This window comes from Magallana gigas, chromosome 5 (genome assembly GCF_963853765.1).
Source record: "Magallana gigas chromosome 5, xbMagGiga1.1, whole genome shotgun sequence".
In the NCBI taxonomy this organism is placed as follows: Eukaryota; Metazoa; Mollusca; class Bivalvia; order Ostreida; family Ostreidae; genus Magallana; species Magallana gigas.
The window spans coordinates 21,990,574-22,009,692 of record NC_088857.1 but is presented as its reverse complement, the minus strand read 5'-3'; the positions used below and the strand labels follow the sequence as shown (position 1 = coordinate 22,009,692).

Genomic DNA, 19,119 nt, shown 5'->3' with positions numbered 1-19,119 from the left:
GTTCAACTTGTTGTTTTATTATTATCTTATTTTACCAGACCCTATCTATATGATTGATGATGTATTTTACAGATATTAACATGTATGTGGTGCATTAAATTATGAAATAAAATGAAAACGTTTATTGTTCTGATTTTTCAAATTTTTCTTTCTATATTGATGGTATTTCTGTTTGTGACATAGTGCGGTATGTGCGGAAAGTCATTTTCTTTTACAATGAAAAATATTCAACCAAATAAAACGAATCTTACCGTAAATCATAAACAGCTGTCTCAAGTTTAAAACATAATTATTCGAAAATGAGCCTGGTCTGACATGCATATTTTGCAATTTTGCATTAAGAACCTGACATTTTAGCAAGAAGGTGCAAATGTTGCTTTTTTTCCATCCTTGTCTTCGCGCGTCTTTGGTTGTACATGGTAAAACTGCTTGAGCGCATATATACTAGTGGAATGTATCGGGATACATGCCTTTCTTACCCCGTGCGGATGGGAATACTAGTGTGCACAAAAGTGAAATAATCTCCTTTGGCTTCACATCCTCACCAATTTAGCTTCACCCCTCACCTGGGTGTTAACCTCAAATTTTATGTATCCTTTCACCTAAAAGATTCTACCAGTCACCAACTCTAACAATTATAAGATAGGGGAAGTTTCAACAAACTACATTTATTTCTAGGTGATTTTATTTCACATTTTACTCGATATTAACAATACGTGTTATAAAAAAAGGTAAAAGTATAAACATATAGAGATTAATTAAGTACTGTATACTACGTTTTTACAAAATGAATGGATCAGTGAAGAAGACATCAATCGATGAAGAACATGGCACACTGAGTACTGAGTATTATAACTGTTTTTAAAAAGTCCAATAAAACATCCTCGCTATAATTCATAACAGATGGCAACACTTGTATGATGTCCAAATTAAACCCTGGCTCAAAGTCGCAGGCGATTATCGTAATACATTGTACAACTACAGCTTCGACTTGCGTCCACTTTGATCCCCAATGTCAAAGCTACCATGTTTTCCAAGACCTTTAGAAAATTTCTGAGCACCTTCAAAATAAAAGCATATTGTGGTATCATTCATATTTTTGGGGGAGTCAATGTTCGTGGGTAGCCAAAATTTTCCTAGTTCGTGGGGACGTAATTTCGTTGACTAGTTGTATAATCGGGATTTTAATTTCAATAAATATCTTTAAAAATGAATGTGTATAGGTTCGTGGGGATGTAAATTCGTGGGCAAGGGTTACCACGAACATTGGTCCCTCACGAACAATGATGATGCCATAGTAATTCAAAAACCAATTCTATATGTGGCAAAATAAAATAACTGCTCTGTAAATTCGAACCTGGAATTGACTCTTCTGTGATGACCTTTATGCCCTGGGTGAACTCTCGTTGAAGTGCGTCATTGATGCTCTTGGCGTCATACGCGCTGTAGTACGCAGACGACCTGTCTGTTTTCATGCACCTTTGGGGAAACTTGGACAACGTTTGGGCTAATTCTATTGCAACATCCAGTGCTAAAATAAAAGCCGTTAATGTAATTTACGATATGGTGCATCGGCTGCAAAACAAGAAAAAAATATAAACATCTCTATTAAGGATGAATTCAATGAAACAACATCATGGCTGCCTTGAACCTTGATTTACCTTTCCCATCGGGAACCACTCGGTTGGCCAAGCCAAACTCGTGTGCTTCCCTCGCCCCTATCTCCCTCCCTGTTAGAATGAGATCCAATGCCCGGGAAAGCCCCACTAGTCGAGGTAAGCGTACTGTTCCGCCATCAATTAATGGGACACCTGAACCAAGCATATTAATATGAGTGAACAGAACCTAGCTGAAATCAACGATAATTCTTATAAAATGTATTTTTATGAACATGATTTTGTACAGACGATTTTTATACAGGAATTGAAACAAAGTCTGGATTGTCTTTAAGAGTACAGGTTATCACCGTCGTAAAAACCATGTATTATAATAAGACACTACTAGCATATTACAGAGATGTATGTCAGTGATATCTGGACTGCGTTCAAGATCGTAGCAGCTAGCCTAGCTGCTAGGTCGTAGATATCTAGGTCTTTTGAACGGACCGCTAGGTTAGCCGCTAGGTCTCAGATTTGAAGTTGGAAATATTCAACTAAAGACTTATTACATCGACAAGTTTGTTAATTTCAAGTGGAAATATACATGTTAAAGTTCATATTAATTTAAGAGATGAACAAAATATCACTAAATAAATAGATTTCATGTTTTTTACAAAGTGGCCATCTTGAATTTGATGCTTAGGATAAAATATTTAGGCTACGGATATATACGTAGCGGTTAGGCTAGCTTACCGTTCAACTACGTAGCCCTAAGTAGCAGCTACGATCTTGAACGCAGCCAAGAACATTACCAAACCTCCTGCAGAATACCCCCATCTTTGCCGACTCCTCCACGACCCTGAGGTCACACATCATGGCGAGCTCCATCCCTCCCGCCACTGCATATCCCGACACCGCCGCTATCACGGGCTTGGTAAAGGCAATCCGCGAGGGGCCCTGGAAACAGCGTTTTTCACAGAATCATAGAATAGAGACTATTAGAGAGTCACCAGAGTTCTCAGTAATTTACATGTTCTCAAGAAATGTATTTCTTAAACCCATATAAAGTCGCCAAGTTGAAAGATAAATTCAAAGCTGTATGTTCTAGACTGTCAACAAGCTTCATGATCATGACAAGTCCATGACTCCCAATGACCACTGGCTGTCAAAAGGTTGAATATCACTATACAGTTTTTAAGAGACTTTGTTTGGAACATATAACTAATATTCATCAGAATCACATCGTCCTATAGTAATATGCTTCTTTACAATAAACTTTCTATTACTAAGAACGAAAATTAAGAAAGGAGCATTCTCGTTATCTGCAGTTATTTAGACATATTTTTAAGATATGAAGTTGATATTCATCAATGAAATTACAGAATATCAAAATGTCTACTATCTTATACTAATATTTACAGCCCGCATTTCCTCTAATTGTCTTTTTATAATTTTTAAGATATTTTGATTATTTTTCTATGCTTTCAATAATAAAATATTTCTGATTTTTTTTATTTTATAAAGACTTTACTCAATGATATAAATTGACAGAAAAACTAATATATTGACCCTTTGATAAGAGAGAAAATTCGATTTTAGAAATTTTTCCACAGAAATCTACCTAGAATGGGCGCTTTAAAAAGCTATCAAAAGGTATTTGATAGGCAAATCATATTTCAGAAACATGTCCTGAAAGCAAAGTATCATATCATTACTTTACATTTATTTAGTTAAAAATAAATCCCACGTGAATGTTATTGTTTTAAAAATGCTCATTAACCTCATGAATCAACAGCAATTCTAAATTGCAAAAACATGTGATATTTTCCTACACCAATGTTCCGCCAAAAATATAGTCCTTGTTAGATTCTAAACATTATTACTATTGCTATTTCAAGTTGTAAAATAGTAAAAAAAATGTTTAGGAATGATATTTTATTTTTTTTTTCATCTTGATTTAATGAACATTTAACTTTTCACAAGTCGAAAACCAAATAAGACTCCTTCCTTTAAAATGTTTGAATTCTAATAATACAAAGCTTTTATATTCCATGGGTTTTAAAAAATGTAAAAAAAAAAAATGCTACTCAGTCATATAAAAAGTCGACAACACACTTGATATGAAAAGTCTTGTGTTACAGCTGGACTTTTGTCTATCGTATACACAGTTTTCTCTGATTTTGCACCTATAATGTAATGACCCAACTGTTCATAAATCAAAGTACTGCGAGTAGTAATGTGCACATTGCACATTGTTACATATCTAGTTATCGCAAAACATTATCATAATTCGCATACTTCCATTTTTTGAATGTAAAAGGAGAATTTAATATTACAAACAAATTTAAAAATTGTAAAACACAACCATCATTTTAATGACTCTGAATTTTATTTACAGTAATGCCCTATAGGGTCACTTTATCATTTTATTTCACTACTAAATTTAAACAGCTTCTTAGTATCATTTCTCAAAAATAATTCATTTCTTCATAAATAATGGTATAATTTATTTCCTTATAATAATAGAAACTTTTGGTTTTGGTTTATATGAAATAGTATCAAAATAGCCCACAAACCACTGCCCATTTTACAGATAATCAATTTTCACTAAACACATGCTCCATCTAAACCATGGCCCAAATAACGGCCCTCTTGGGACAAATGAATTGAGCCACACTCGTCTTTGACGTTCTTATTAGTTCCTAAGAATTCATCATTGACAAACAAAAAGTTTGCATTGCGAGTTGATAGACTGATTTTATTTCTTTATGCATGCATCTTTTAAATATCCCCCGGCTCTAATGAAATTTTATTTATTATCGCTAGATTTATGAATATATCACGTATATATATATATAGTACATATATACAAACCATCGGCCCAATCTCATCCTTGGCGGGATCACCGGGAAGAATTTGCGTCTCGACTTCTGACAGGGCCTTTAAGTCGTAACCAGCGCAGAAATTGCCCGCTAAATCACACGGAATATAGCAATATAATGTATACATTAATCAATCAATCCATTCTCACATACTCAATTAAATCTTGAAGAAAAAAACTTAATTAGTTTGTCTTTCAGTCATTATTATTTTAAAGGAAACGCCTGAAAACAAAAATAAAACTAGGTGGTACGATGACAAATGGTTACAGAATATTAATTATAGAATTATAATACGCTCGTGGTTTCCATCTTTACAGACATAAAAAGACGAATTAGTTTCCTTGCCTCCATTTAGAAAATAAAATAAATTAGACTATTAGGAAATGCAAAGGATTTACATGTAATTTACTAGTAGTTTACTTCATTTGAAAAAAAAAAGTTTACTTCATTTGAAGAGTTCAAAATATTTTTAAATGGCAGCAATTTATCACATATGAAATAACTATACTAGTAGATAGTAATATAACGGCAATATTAAGGTAGAATGGGACAATTCTTACCAAAAACAAAACTGATAAAACTTATTCGCGTAATCCATTGTTTTACCGCCATTTTATATAAAAGAATGCCTTCTCAATTTTTTTTAAAAACCCCTGGATCGATTTCCGGTACAACGCCACAATATACAGCTTAATTATTTTGATAAAATATGCTTCACGGTGCATTTCAGATTTTTAATTTTTATTATTTGTACGCATTTTTCCATAATAAGAAAATGTACCGTTTAAGCGCATAAAAATGAACGATATTTCATTTGACATTACAATGAATAATCAAGGTCATTTTGTAAGTTTCAATTAAATTGAAGAATTTCAGACTGTTTTATCGCCGAATTTGGACGAACAACGCTCGAAAAATGAGTCAACTTTGACATCTTAGAGCACCGGGCCTTCATTCAATTTTATGTGCACGCAGGGAAATCTTCGATGGAGACCAAAAGGTTCTTAGATGCTGCTATTTTTTTTTTTTGGAACAAACGTTTACAAATAGAATCACAGACATTTAAAGATGGAAGGACTGATATTTTGAGCTCTTGCAGCACCCCAACCCCCCCCCCCCCCCCCCTTTCAGCCCGGATCTTGCACCTGTGGGTTTCGCTTTTTTCCCCTTAAATCTAAAGTCGAAACTGCGTGGACAGATATTTTTGGACCTAAATGATCTACTTTATGCCACAAAATGATCTACTATATGCCACAAAAGACATTATACAAAAAATGAACGTGGATTTTATAAATGGGTTAAATGACTTGAAAAGTGTGTGGAACTGAAAGGTGTTTATTTTGAAAAAGAGCATCAGGTTTGACTTTCAAATGTTTGACGTCACCTGACGTCGTGGAAATAAAAAATGGTGCTCCGTAAATCTAATTCCTGCAAAATAATAATCGCTGTATCTTCTTTATATAATAAATTAATTTTTCAAATTCACATTATTTTTGCATACTTATTTTCAATTGGTAGTCATTTAATAAAACATACGCCATCCTACAAAGTACACAGTAATTTTGCCGTAAATCACTTTCTCCGCGAACCTTTCTAATAACATTCGTATAAGTAGTCCCAAGACTTCACTCCCTGATTTTTTCCTGTTTACTTCGTTATTAATACAACTAGTGGTACATACATTCGAAACGAGCTTTCTTCCTATGATGATAGTGCGTAGAAAATAGAGTTGTCATTCTTGGAAGAAAAATTTAAACATTATTCCAACTTTTGAACAACACCATAAATAAATATGATAAATTGTACATATATATTTACATTCCACATATTTTTTGCATGTTAAGTATGTGGAAAAATACATATACCCTTTTCAATATCACAGCCAGTATCAGCCCGAGACTCCAATATCAGCACGATGGCCGCAGGCCCGGAGCATGATATTGGTCGAGGGCTGGTACTGGCTGTGAAATGGAAAAGGGTATCTATCATATTTATTACATACTAAGTAAAAAAAATTTAAAAAGCATCAACTGAAACAAATTGATTTTAATTATTACTTGAAAGTAGTCTGCACATGTACTAACAAAATTATGAAATCTGATTATTTTAAGAAACGTAGCTACAGATCCGGAATTTCCACAGATTTTAAAAGATAACTGCACCAAGACATTTGCTAGCATTTGAAGTTTTCAGAGGAGTTCCGCAAGTGAAAATATTGGAGTCTCGGGTTGATATTAGATGCGATACAGATTTTGCCATGTATTATTCTCTACTGGTATATATGTAACACACATATGGTACTGAAAGGTTATTAAAATGACGACTTTTATTAAGATGTCACAAATGTTGAACACTGTGAAATGCAACGTCAGAAACGAAAATCAAAGTTCACTCTTGTGGTTGTTACAGTGGCTCTTCCATGTGAACTTACCCTTAAGAAAAATACAATTTTTAAAGTTTAAACAACATTTGCAGACAAAGCAAGAAGTTTTAAAAAATGAAAAAATAAGCAAATAATCATTATTTTTTGGAAGATGTAGTTTCATAATTTAGGAAAAATATAATTTTAAGGTATAAATCACGTTTGCAGACAAAGCAAGAAGTTTTGAAAAATGTAAAAGTAAGCGTTGAATCATTTTTTTTTAATAAAAGATATAGTTTCATAATTGAAGAGGTGTGTGCATACAAATTTTCATAACGCGCTAACGCACGTTACTCAATTTGTATGCACACACCGCTGCAGTTATGAGATAATATATTTAAAAAATTAATGATTCAATGCTTATGATATAACAAATAAAAGAATCTTTGCAGGTTTAAAACAAACACGATGTTTCTATTTCCTCGTGCATGTATGACAATGTTGAGGACGCGATGATCATTACAATGGCTACAAACAAGACTTTCTGAACGATGACAATATTCATATCGCCCCATTAAAACATCGCGGCATGTACAAAAAAAAATCATTGGGGGTGGTGGTACGACAAAACACCACGTTGCACAATTTCGATCTTCAAACGAAAGGCATGGAAAGTCGGAAACACATCGTATCTGGAGTAGCATGCGAAATTAGGTAGGTTTTAGGGTAATAACTATTTAATAATTCACATACTTTTCAAAAATTCAAATGTACTGTAAAATTCGATTATGACTCGTATTCAAATGAAAAGAAAATCCAGAAAATTATGCATTGGTACAGTCTGACACATTATTCACTCTTCTTCATTATTTTACATTCAAATGATTATACATGTAGATATCAATCATAAATACTTTTTTCCTAATACAGAAACGAAAATGCGGAAATGAAAAGCGGGGCGGCATTTCTTGTCCTATTTCATAATTAATTGTAGTTTTGTATTTTAAAACTCTAATTAAATCATCTCAAGCATGCATGCCTTCTTTCAATTACTTTTGTATGAAGAACACATTCAATGTACTACGTTTTGATCACGAGCGAATTCGTTATATAGTTTAACAAATATCTTAAAAGGCATTATTTCCTTCTTTATCTCCATTATGTTTTTCATTTTTCACCCCCTCTCTCTCTCTCTCTCTTCCTCTCTCTCTCTCTCTCTCTCTCTCTCTCTCTCTCTCTCTCTCTCTCTCTCTCTCTCTCTCTCCAAGTAATTCATATAGTCGTCTTCCTGTTTACCTTTTCCATACAGTACCGCCACCCGTCTGCTGTCGTCCCCCTCGAAGTCCCTGAAGGGATTTCGGCGGTGGGTGGGTCCACGGCATTACGTCTCTCGGGCCGATTGATACCTATCAGGGAGACCGGGCCAATGCTGTCCACGACAACAGGACTACTTGCTGAAGTACTGCCTAGAATATGCAGGGATTTTTATAAAAAGGGAAACGTGATTTTAATAAAATTTTCAAGCGTTAAATGGAGATTTTCGCCATGACGAACAACAGTGAAAGAACGATAACTTTAAAGGGGCATGGTCACAATTTTTGTCAAATTTCATTTTTCTGCTTTTATCATTTACAACGCTTTAACGAGGCTGGGGGGTGGCTGCCATATTAAAGCGTTTTTATCTCTACACAAAAAAGATTTTCACTTTAATGTTCTATAACTCTTACATCGTACTGAAATTGTTTTTGAAAAAAATGGATATGATGGTACTGAAGCATTATTTAAAGAGTCAATTGATGGTAACCAAGGGATACAAGATGCCAAAAAATCATTTAAGCTGTTTGGAGACAACTTTTTTGGACCCCCCAGCCTCCTTAAGAATGCATTTCTAATGATCAAATGAAAATTGAGTGCCAGTCGATGAGTTTTAAGCAAGATACAGGGCTCCCAATTCTTCGTCATGTAAACAAGGCTCGTGTCCTGTTTTTGTTTACATGTATAGGTTCAATATACCAGCAAAAAATCTTTTCAAGCTGATTTGCTCCTAACGATTAACACATTTATTTGAGGTTTAAAACTGGAATTTTCACTTCAACATTAAAAATGTAAACAAACGCTTTGTTTACATAGCGAAGAAATGTAAGCTCTGTAACTCGCTTATAACTCAACAAATGACCCTCAAATTTTGGTTGCATATAAAAAATGTCTCACTGAAGCATTGTAAACATTAAAATCGAAAAAAAAAATGTTGACCAATATCGTGACCATGCCCCTTTAAGTACTTTACAGTCAATCTTTTTTTTTCTTTATTAATTATTATTTTATATAGTTCATTTCAGGTAAAGATAAGTTAATGACAAAAATAAAATTTATCCTAATCCAATTATCTTACCAAACTGAGGAAAATGAAAAATAAATCTGTCGAATGGCGAATGGGACCTGTGAAGGTGTTAGTTTTTAGAGCCTTGTGAAAGAGAACCAAGAGTATTTACGTACTCAGTAAAAGTTTTTAAATTAAGTTCGAGGAATTTAGTAGGATGAGTCCTATTTAAAGATGCTTAGGATATTATTCCCTCGAACCGGTCTGACCATCACAATATATTCAGCTGAACATTCAGTGTAATTCTGCAACATGTCAGCGGGGAGGTGACATGCTGTACTTTGTTAAATAAAGTATATGACAACAAAACTCCTCTTTTTATCTTAGATAATGGTGACTGGGTGAGCAGAGTTGATATAGCAGATGGATTAAGGGTCATTGATGGCTTCAAACGCAACTGATGTGTTGTCGATATTACAAGACCTGATAGCTGTTCTATCTTTATATGAAAATGTCATTTCCATCAGACAAAATACAGTGATTAAGTAATGAACTGTTTATTAAAAAAGCTCACCGCTTCTGTTGGAAATCAATTTATATCCCATGTCTTGACAAAATTTTCTTCTCAACGGACCAAAGTCAAGCTAGCCAGCACTAACTCCAAAGCACTAACAAAAATTTCATAAAGATTATCGGCTATTTTCAAGCTTTTTCCGATCCCGATGTAAAACAACTAAAATAAACAGATCGCCCTGCGCCCAAACTAGGTCTTGTGCTCATTAGGTTAAGCCCGGATTCCTTGAGGGAGGGGTGTTCCCTCGAGGATTCCGGACCCAAATCAGGCACTAGTTACACCGTTTCTTGGCGCCAGTGCGCTGAGTAGACCTTCAGTGAACAAATTATTTCTGTTATATAGGGATCTAAACAAGACGCCCTGCGCCCAAACTAGGACTTGTGCTCATTAGGTGAGCCCGGATTCCTTGGGGGAGAGGTGTTCCCTCGAGGATTCCGGACCCAAATCAGGCACTAGTTACACCGTTTCTTGGCGCCAGTGCGCTGAGTAGACCTTAAGTGAACAAATTATTTCTGTTATGTAGGGATCTAAACAAGGCGCCCTGCGCCCAAACTAGGACTTGTGCTCATTAGGTGAGCCCGGATTCCTTGGGGGAGGGGTGTTCCCTCGAGGATTCCGGACCCAAATCAGGCACTAGTTACACCGTTTTTTGGCGCCAGTGCGCTGAGTAGACCTTAAGTGAACAAATTATTTCTGTTATGTAGGGATCTAAACAAGGCGCCCTGCGCCCAAACTAGGACTTGTGCTCATTAGGTGAGCCCGGATTCCTTGGGGGAGGGGTGTTCCCTCGAGGATTCCGGACCCAAATCAGGCACTAGTTACACCGTTTCTTGGCGCCAGTGCGCTGAGTAGACCTTAAGTGAACAAATTATTTCTGTTATGTAGGGATATAAACAAGGCGCCCTGCGCCCAAACTAGGACTTGTGCTCATTAGGTGAGCCCGGATTCCTTGGGGGAGGGGTGTTCCCTCGAGGATTCCGGACCCAAATCAGGCACTAGTTACACCGTTTCTTGGCGCCAGTGCGCTGAGTAGACCTTAAGTGAACAAATTATTTCTGTTATGTAGGGATCTAAACAAGGCGCCCTGCGCCCAAACTAGGACTTGTGCTCATTAGGTGAGCCCGGATTCCTTGGGGGAGGGGTGTTCCCTCGAGGATTCCGGACCCAAATCAGGCACTAGTTACACCGTTTCTTGACGCCAGTGCGCTGAGTAGACCTTAAGTGAACAAATTATTTCTGTTATGTAGGGATCTAAACAAGGCGCCCTGCGCCCAAACTAGGACTTGTGCTCATTAGGTGAGCCCGGATTCCTTGGAGGAGGGGTGTTCCCTCGAGGATTCCGGACCCAAATCAGGCACTAGTTACACCGTTTCTTGGCGCCAGTGCGCTGAGTAGACCTTAAGTGAACAAATTATTTCTGTTATGTAGGGATCTAAACAAGGCGCCCTGCGCCCAAACTAGGACTTGTGCTCATTAGGTGAGCCCGGATTCCTTGGGGGAGGGGTGTTCCCTCGAGGATTCCGGACCCAAATCAGGCACTAGTTACACCGTTTCTTGGCGCCAGTGCGCTGAGTAGACCTTAAGTGAACAAATTATTTCTGTTATGTAGGGATCTAAACAAGGCATCAAGCATTCTTATTTAAATTGTCATAATTAATGTATATACTCTCTGCAAGTATAGGAACTATTTTTTAAAGGACAACTTTGTTGTCCTACCGATTCTAAAATAGCAAGAGGGATAACCCCAATTTTAACCGCAAAAATATTCCACGGGTAATTCATACCCTGCATGTTTACACATAGACCAGTTTCAGTGAATATTTTTATTTTTTTAAATGCTTATAATGATTCAAGGTTATAATAACTCAAGTGCTCTCTCTCTCTCTCTCTCTCTCTCTCTCTCTCTCTCTCTCTCTCTCTCTCTCTCTCTCTCATTAAGGTTTCCGATCCATAATAGCCCGTGTTCAATGAATCGGGATGCATTAGAGATATGTAGGGGCTTAATACTTTTTATACTTGGACATACTTTTCATGTTTAAGTAGTGGAATGTGTCCTAATAATAACTTTTTTTCCTGTTATCGAATAGTTGTCCCTCTTTGCCTTTAATCTAATAAATTCAATTCTAAAAAATCTAAACGGTAAAAAATTTGTTTTAAATAGTGAAATATATATATATATATATATATATATATATATATATATATATATATATATATATATATATATATATATATATATATATATATATATATATAAGGGAATGTGTGATGGTTTTTTTCAGAGCAGATAGAATAAAGTTTGGTTTGAATTTGAAATGTAATAAAAACTTGTCGTCTAATAATACAATGAACAAGAAAACATGGTTAAATAGAGAATAAAGAGCAGCCAGAAAAGGCTTTCACTGGCTGAAATGGCTATACGTTTTTCATAAAAAGGCAATCATCTGAAAACAAAGACAACCTTAAAAAAATGAGTAAAAAATCATTCGCGTCTTCACAACAATGAACCACAATGATCCGGATTAAGGTGATGAATATTATTTTTATGGCTTTGATTTGGGAATAGGGTTTAAAGGGGGGGGGGTTCAAGGGGGGGGGGGGGGGTCAAAGCATACTGTCCCATGTATATTTTAGCTGCTCATCATACATGGATTATTAAATGGATTAGTATGGGGGATACAAAAATGGGGAGGGGGTGGTGGGTTGTGATGTCTGACGTTTCTGCTAGATTCATTGTGGACTTAGCCTGACTAAATAATTGTTGTATACCAGTCTATTTGTTAATTATTACCCAAAAGTTAAACACCTGCCTAGAATTTCCAAAAGCTACCCTACTGAAAGTAGAGGTCACATTTCTTAGTTCTCATTCCAAAACAGTTGTATGCATTCATTTTGAAACTTTGGATTGAACAAGTTGCTAATGGCATGTATATAGAGATAATAACAAATTCAAATGTTACTACTAAGAAGAAATGATTTGATATATTTATGTGTATTTGTACATTATGGAATTGTTATGATTATTTTGTTGAAAAAAAAAAAACAACAACAAAAACCCCTCAAATTCAGTAGTACCAATGATAATTTGGATTTGAACTTTTCGCACAATTTGATAAAAAAAAAAACTTCTTTATTTAAGCTAATACCGCTTCAATATTATTATCCCGCCAAGTTTTTTACCAGTTTAAGAAGAAAATTTTAGTTGATACTTATTGAAAACACATAAATACATTGAATTTGAAAAATACATTCAGTTTTACACTGCATTAATCATTATTCCTTAATCAGTGATTAGCACATTTTGAATCCTTATTCTCAAATTTATGTACTTCATGAAATACTGAAAACCCTTAAAATAATTTAAATGTATATAAGACCATCCAAATAGTGAAATGTTCAGCTAATTTTCTTCAGTTGTGAATAATGAAAAATGTTGGTTTTTGATGAGTGATCATTATTTCTTTCGTCATAAAGCATTTCCTATTATAAAGATATAAGCATGTATTAAATTATAGTCAATATTTTTGACATGAACTCTGTCATTCACTGTCTTTTAACAATAATAATAACACGTTATGCAAGGAAAAACTTCATTTTCAATGTTAAAAATGGGTAATTTTGTGCAACTGCTTCTATGAGACCGATGCTGTTCCCACTGAATTTATTTTTGTTTCTCAAAATTTCATTTCTCAGGTTTATAAAGATGCCTCATTTTTTCCTTTCATGAAAATGTATTGGATTTTATTGAAATTTCAAATTAACATTAAAATACCAGAATTTTTGTTTACAAAATATGCATCAACTTTGTTGATAAGGCATATTTTTTTGTTTGAAATATATTTATACTTTAAAAGCAGTCTAAGTTAAAGAGTTAAGTGTGTTTAAACTAAATAATATAATTTTTAAAAAGGTTTAATAGAATTAAGTAGTTTTACAACTTATCAAACTTCACAATATTTTTACAACTCCTGTGGCCTTTTTGCACTAAACATGTTCCAAATTCAAAAATAGACATTTTTCTGCCTAGTTCGGCATACAATGAACTTTTTCTTTCACATGTATTACAATCATGTTAAAATGAAGTGATACACAAAAATTTATTGAAGACATAGCATGTGCATAGCCCTGCCTGAATTTTGCTTGAACAGCCTCTTAAAAGGTATAACATTTAATTAAAATATAATTTATTACACCCAAAAACTTTCGGACGGCATGTTATGCTTTAATTTTCAATTATCTATATGTATGTTCAGGTATACGTCATTTTTCATTCATTTAGAATTCAATTAATTAAATACATATAACTCCTCGATGGAGAGATATTATAAATATTTGTTATACTTTCATGTTAAATACTGAAATCTGATTGGTTAAGACGCAGTTAATAATATTTACTATTACCCTCAGCGTTAGCAACGCACTTGGCAACGGGTAACATTAAAAAATGTTACATGCGCGAAAATTATGCGCGTACGGTTCGCTGTAGAATTCACGTTATTCCTATATAAAAGCAGTAAAATTTTCTTAAAAAATTTAAAAAAGACATTCAGTATAACAAAATAAATAGTGCCTGTTTGGGAGGATAACAGTTGAAATTGACACCCCTCGAAAACCATTGTCAACCTCCGCGATAATTGACTCAGAAATTTAAACTAAACGCGATGTCCAAGTTTAATTTTACACCAGTGCAAATTCCGTTTTTAAGCCTTATATTTGATAGTTGATTAATAAGTAGAAAGTTTCAACTTGGAAAGAAATATGTTAGTTACAAATTTATTAAATTTTATTAAAATAATTGTGAAAACAGTCTCTCCCCATTCAGCGGCATTAAAGCATAATCAAAGCATTTAATGTTCTGTAAAGAGGCTAGCAAGCTTGTTGGACGAACATTTTATTTGCATTATAATTTTCATTCTTTCTCCGACCTCCGAGAGTCGTTTATTTATTTCGGGTTTCCGTGGTGCCAATCGGATGAAATCATCGACTCCCTTGGATGGGACTCCGGTCCATTGCAGACTAACTTCCAGCCTTAACCGGGACCCAATTTTATCTGTGTGGACTAAGACAAATGTTGATAAAGTACCTTGTCTAATTTAAAGACACAACACAAGTGGTCACACCGTCGACCTTTTCATATTTATATATATATATATATATATATATATATATATATATATATATATATATATATATATATATATATATATATATATATATAACACTCATATAATTTATGATGCATCATATGGCATAAAAATAATTATGAAATAGCACACCATGTGACCTCCGGTATATGTATTGATCGATAACACAAGTCGACCAAAGACCCCTACTGATTTAAATATTTGATTAACTTCGTTCACGTGATTAAAGAACATGATACGTGTACTAAGCGCTTGTTTCGTTATCAATTCTATACACTATAAAATAAAAAAACAAAGTACTGATTTCATACTAATGGTATTTCATTTACCAACGACGAATACAGTAACATAAAAATATTTTTATCTCCTAATTACAATAAAAGATCTCGTTACATGTGTACAACAAGTTCATTATCTCGTTATTACGAGAAAAGATCTCGTTATAAAAAGTTGTCTCGTTATTACGAGAAAAGGTCTCGTTATAACGAGTTAAATATTTCGTAATTTCCAGTAAAGATATTGCTATTACAAGAAAGGATCTATTTAAAATTGCGTGTCTCTGGAAAGACCTCTAAGTCGATTGGTTCACCCTTTCAGTCTATTTTTTTTTGGTAGAAACATTATTTCAATATTGATTAACTTTTAAATAACAACTTACAGCACAGCGCGGTTAGTAGGTTCGCTACAAACCTGTATGTACTGAGTTCGAATTCCGTTGAGGACAATAAAAAAAATCACTTTCAAAATTTTTCTAAAACGTATTTTTGGTTGAATATTGTGAAAGAAAATTCGAAACCGGTGAAAGTATTTCAATTTTAATATACTTTAATCCACATTAATATTGACAGATGTTCCTTACCACCATAAGGGGGATGGGAGGGTGGCTTTGAAATTCTTTCAGGTTGGGATACATAAATCCTATTAGTTACTTTTCTCCTTTATTTATTTGACTTAGTTTTCCATAAAAGCGAATAAATTCACTTATATAGGCTTATAATGAAATATGTATGTTTTTATCATTCCATCATGATATTTACGAAATTTTCTTCAACTCAGAAATGAAAAGTCCCCAAGATGTTTGGGCCTTGGGACTCAGGAACGATAACTCTTACCTGAGGAACTTTCATACCAAATAAAATTTAAAATATTTTTTGTGTTTATTTGTAATGATTTTCATTCAATTGTTTATGTCACAGTTATTAAAATACATTTTCTTATAACATCAAGCAGCTTTTGCAGATGATTTGTCAACAGAGTAAGAAAATATGAAAAATCATGTTTTGGGAAAATGCAAAAAAAAAAGTTGCAAAAATAACATTTTTGAATGTTAAGAAGTATTATATTTATTTTTAAGTGTCCGAAGGAAATATCCATCATATAAGAAAAAAATTCTCTCAATTTGTTAATAGTTAACTTTAAAAAAATTATTTTACAAAAACACGAAAAAACATTTAAAAATTCTTTAAAATTACGTATAGTACCCCAATCATCATTATATATATATATATCATTTAATATTTATTCGTTTGATGAGATATCGGCGCTTCTGATTGGTCGAAAAATTTCTTTGATACCTGCATCAATAAAATTTTAGCCGGATCTACTTTTCTCAACTGTTCTGATCTAACACTATTTATAGAACGGGAATTTCCAAGATAAACACTGTCAACAAAATGTAAAGTTGTGTCTGTTTTATTGTCAGCAAACAAAATGCAACCTTGAGAATATAAAAAAATGAAAGTTTAACCTTCAAAAATAAACAAAACACATTATTTGATTCACGAAATAGAGAATTAAGCGTCTTCTCACGATTTCGTCTGCTTGAAATCAATCAACATTTACAGCGAGGCTGGCTGTTCCTTTTCCAGGAATATTATAACGAACATATAGGCCTATAAACTTTCACGGTAACAAATTCTGTTCAAATTTGGTAACGATGATTTTTGAATTTACACACGTACACCATCTGTCATCAGAATAAGCGTCGTAAAGAAAAGCTATGAGTAATATGCATCAACTCCTTCGGCGCATTCCAAGCGGCAGATATACCATTTAAGTACATCACTGGCTATCTAGTTACCACAACGTTTACAAAAGTCGCTTATACATACTATTCTTTGTCGACATATCAGCTATTTTCGTCCACGATCGCCTTTCCTTGGATGGTTATGTCCAGTTGCATATTCCAGCGATCTCGCATGAAAACTAGTTTTAATACGAGTTTTTCTGCACAGTGAATAATATCACAAGCTATCGCATGTATTTTCCTTTCGTTTTCAATTCATCCGGTTCAGATTTTAACTCACTATTTGTGTTTAATCCATTAAATTCAGCTCAATAGCTCTGCATCAGCTGAAGGCGCATCCATTTTGAATACCGTTGCTGTTGTTGTTTTGTATTCATACGCGCCGCTTCCTTTACATTATTTACATTTTTGATCAATGACACTTCACATTTTTTTATTTGAAAATGTTTTATTAAATGATAAGAAATGAAGATAATAATTTTTCTATTGATCGACGTATCAAAGAAAAAATTGACCGGAAAACTTTTTCATCAATGCGCTACGCGCATTGATGAAGTTTTCCGGTCAATTTTTTCTTTGATACGTCGATCAATAGAAAAATTATTATCTTCATTTCTTAATTGATAAGTAGGCCTATATGTTTTGTGGTCTTCTATTGAAAATTGGAATAAATAGAGCCACCTTAAGGGTCAACTAGGCAGCCAACCCTTTGAACGATATTTCCATTATAATCGATTATACGAAATTTCCCATTTTCACCAGGCTAGCTATACCTGTTACTAGTCATGTATACATAATTTCTTTTGAAGGTCGACGCGACTGGACCCTTATGGGGCCCCATCCTCTCCGAATATGGGATACATGGTGTACAGGGCGTAAGACGTCCCCCGAAGAATCCGGGCTCACCTAATGAGCACAAGTCCTAGTTAGGGCGCAGGGCGCGCAGTTTAGATCCCTACATAACAGAAATAAGTTGTTCACTAAAGGTCTACTCAGCGCACTGGCGCCAGGAATCGGCGTAACTAGTGCCTGATTTGGCATTGGAATCCTCGAGAAACTACCCTCCCCTGAGGAATCCGGGCTCACCTAATGAGCACAAGTCCTAGTTTGGGCGTAGGGCGCCCAGTTTAGATCCCAACATAACGGAAATAATTTTTTTACTTAAGGTCTACTCAGCGCACTGGTGCCAGGAATCGGCGTAACTAGTGCCTGATTTGGCATTGGAATCCTCGAGGAACTACCCCTCCCCTGAGGAATCCGGGCACACCTAATGAGGACAAGTCCTAGTTTGGGCGCAGGGCGCGCAGTTAAGATCCCTACATAACAGAAATAATTTGTTCACTTAAGGTTTACTCAGCGCACTGGCGCCAGGAATCGGCGTAACTAGTGCCTGATTTGGCATCGGAATCCTCGAGGAACTACCCCTCCGCTAAGGAATCCGGGCTTACCTAATGAGCACAAGTCCTAGTTTGGGCGCAGGGCTCCCAGTTTTGATCCCTACATAACGGAAAAAAAATTTTTACTTAAGGTTTACTCAGCGCACTGGCGCCAGGAATCGGCGTAACTAGTGCCTGATTTGGCATCGGAATCCTCGAGGAACTACCCCTCCCCTAAGGAATCCGGGCTTACCTAATGAGCACAAGTCCTAGTTTGGGCGCAGGGCGCCCAGTTTTGATCCCTACATAACGGAAATAATTTGTTTACTTAAGGTCTACTCAGCGCACTGGCGCCAGGAATCGGCGTAACTAGTGCCTGATTTTGTGCCGGAATCGTCTAGGGTACACCCGTCCCCTGAAGAATCCGGGCTCACCTAATGAGCACAAGTCCTAGTTTGGGCGCAGTGCGCCCAGTTTAGATCCCTACATAACAGAAATAAGTTGTTCACTTAAGGTCTACTCAGCGCACTGGCGCCAGATCGGCGTGACTAGTGCCCGATTTGGCGCCGGAATCCTCTTGGGTACACCCGTCCCCCGAGGAATCCGGGCTCATCTAATGAGCATAAGTTCTAGTTTGGGCGCAGGGCGATCTGTTAATTTCAGTTGTTTAACATCGGGATCGGAAAACGCTTGAAAAATAGCCGATAATTTTTATGAAATTTTTGTTAGTGCGTTGGAGTTAGTGCTGGCTAGCTTGACTCTGGTTCTCAACGGGAAGGGCAATTTCATTTTGTTTACTTTTTCCTAAGTGCAGAATGTCGAGCCCGATGTAAATAA

The 19,119-nt window shown here is 35.2% G+C and overlaps 1 protein-coding gene across 1 annotated transcript; it reads right to left on the bottom strand.

Annotated features, from left to right (window-relative positions):
* Positions 1-784: 784 nt before the first annotated feature.
* On the bottom strand, positions 785-19,116 carry LOC105331095 (enoyl-CoA hydratase EchA19). Its single transcript, XM_034477852.2, is given in 9 exon segments — positions 785-1,061; positions 1,358-1,531; positions 1,662-1,811; positions 2,411-2,555; positions 4,473-4,570; positions 8,139-8,198; positions 8,201-8,308; positions 9,737-9,794; positions 19,057-19,116. Coding segments are annotated over 9 exon segments (891 nt in total). The 5' UTR covers positions 19,072-19,116; the 3' UTR covers positions 785-978.
* Between the last annotated feature and the right edge of the window lie 3 nt (positions 19,117-19,119).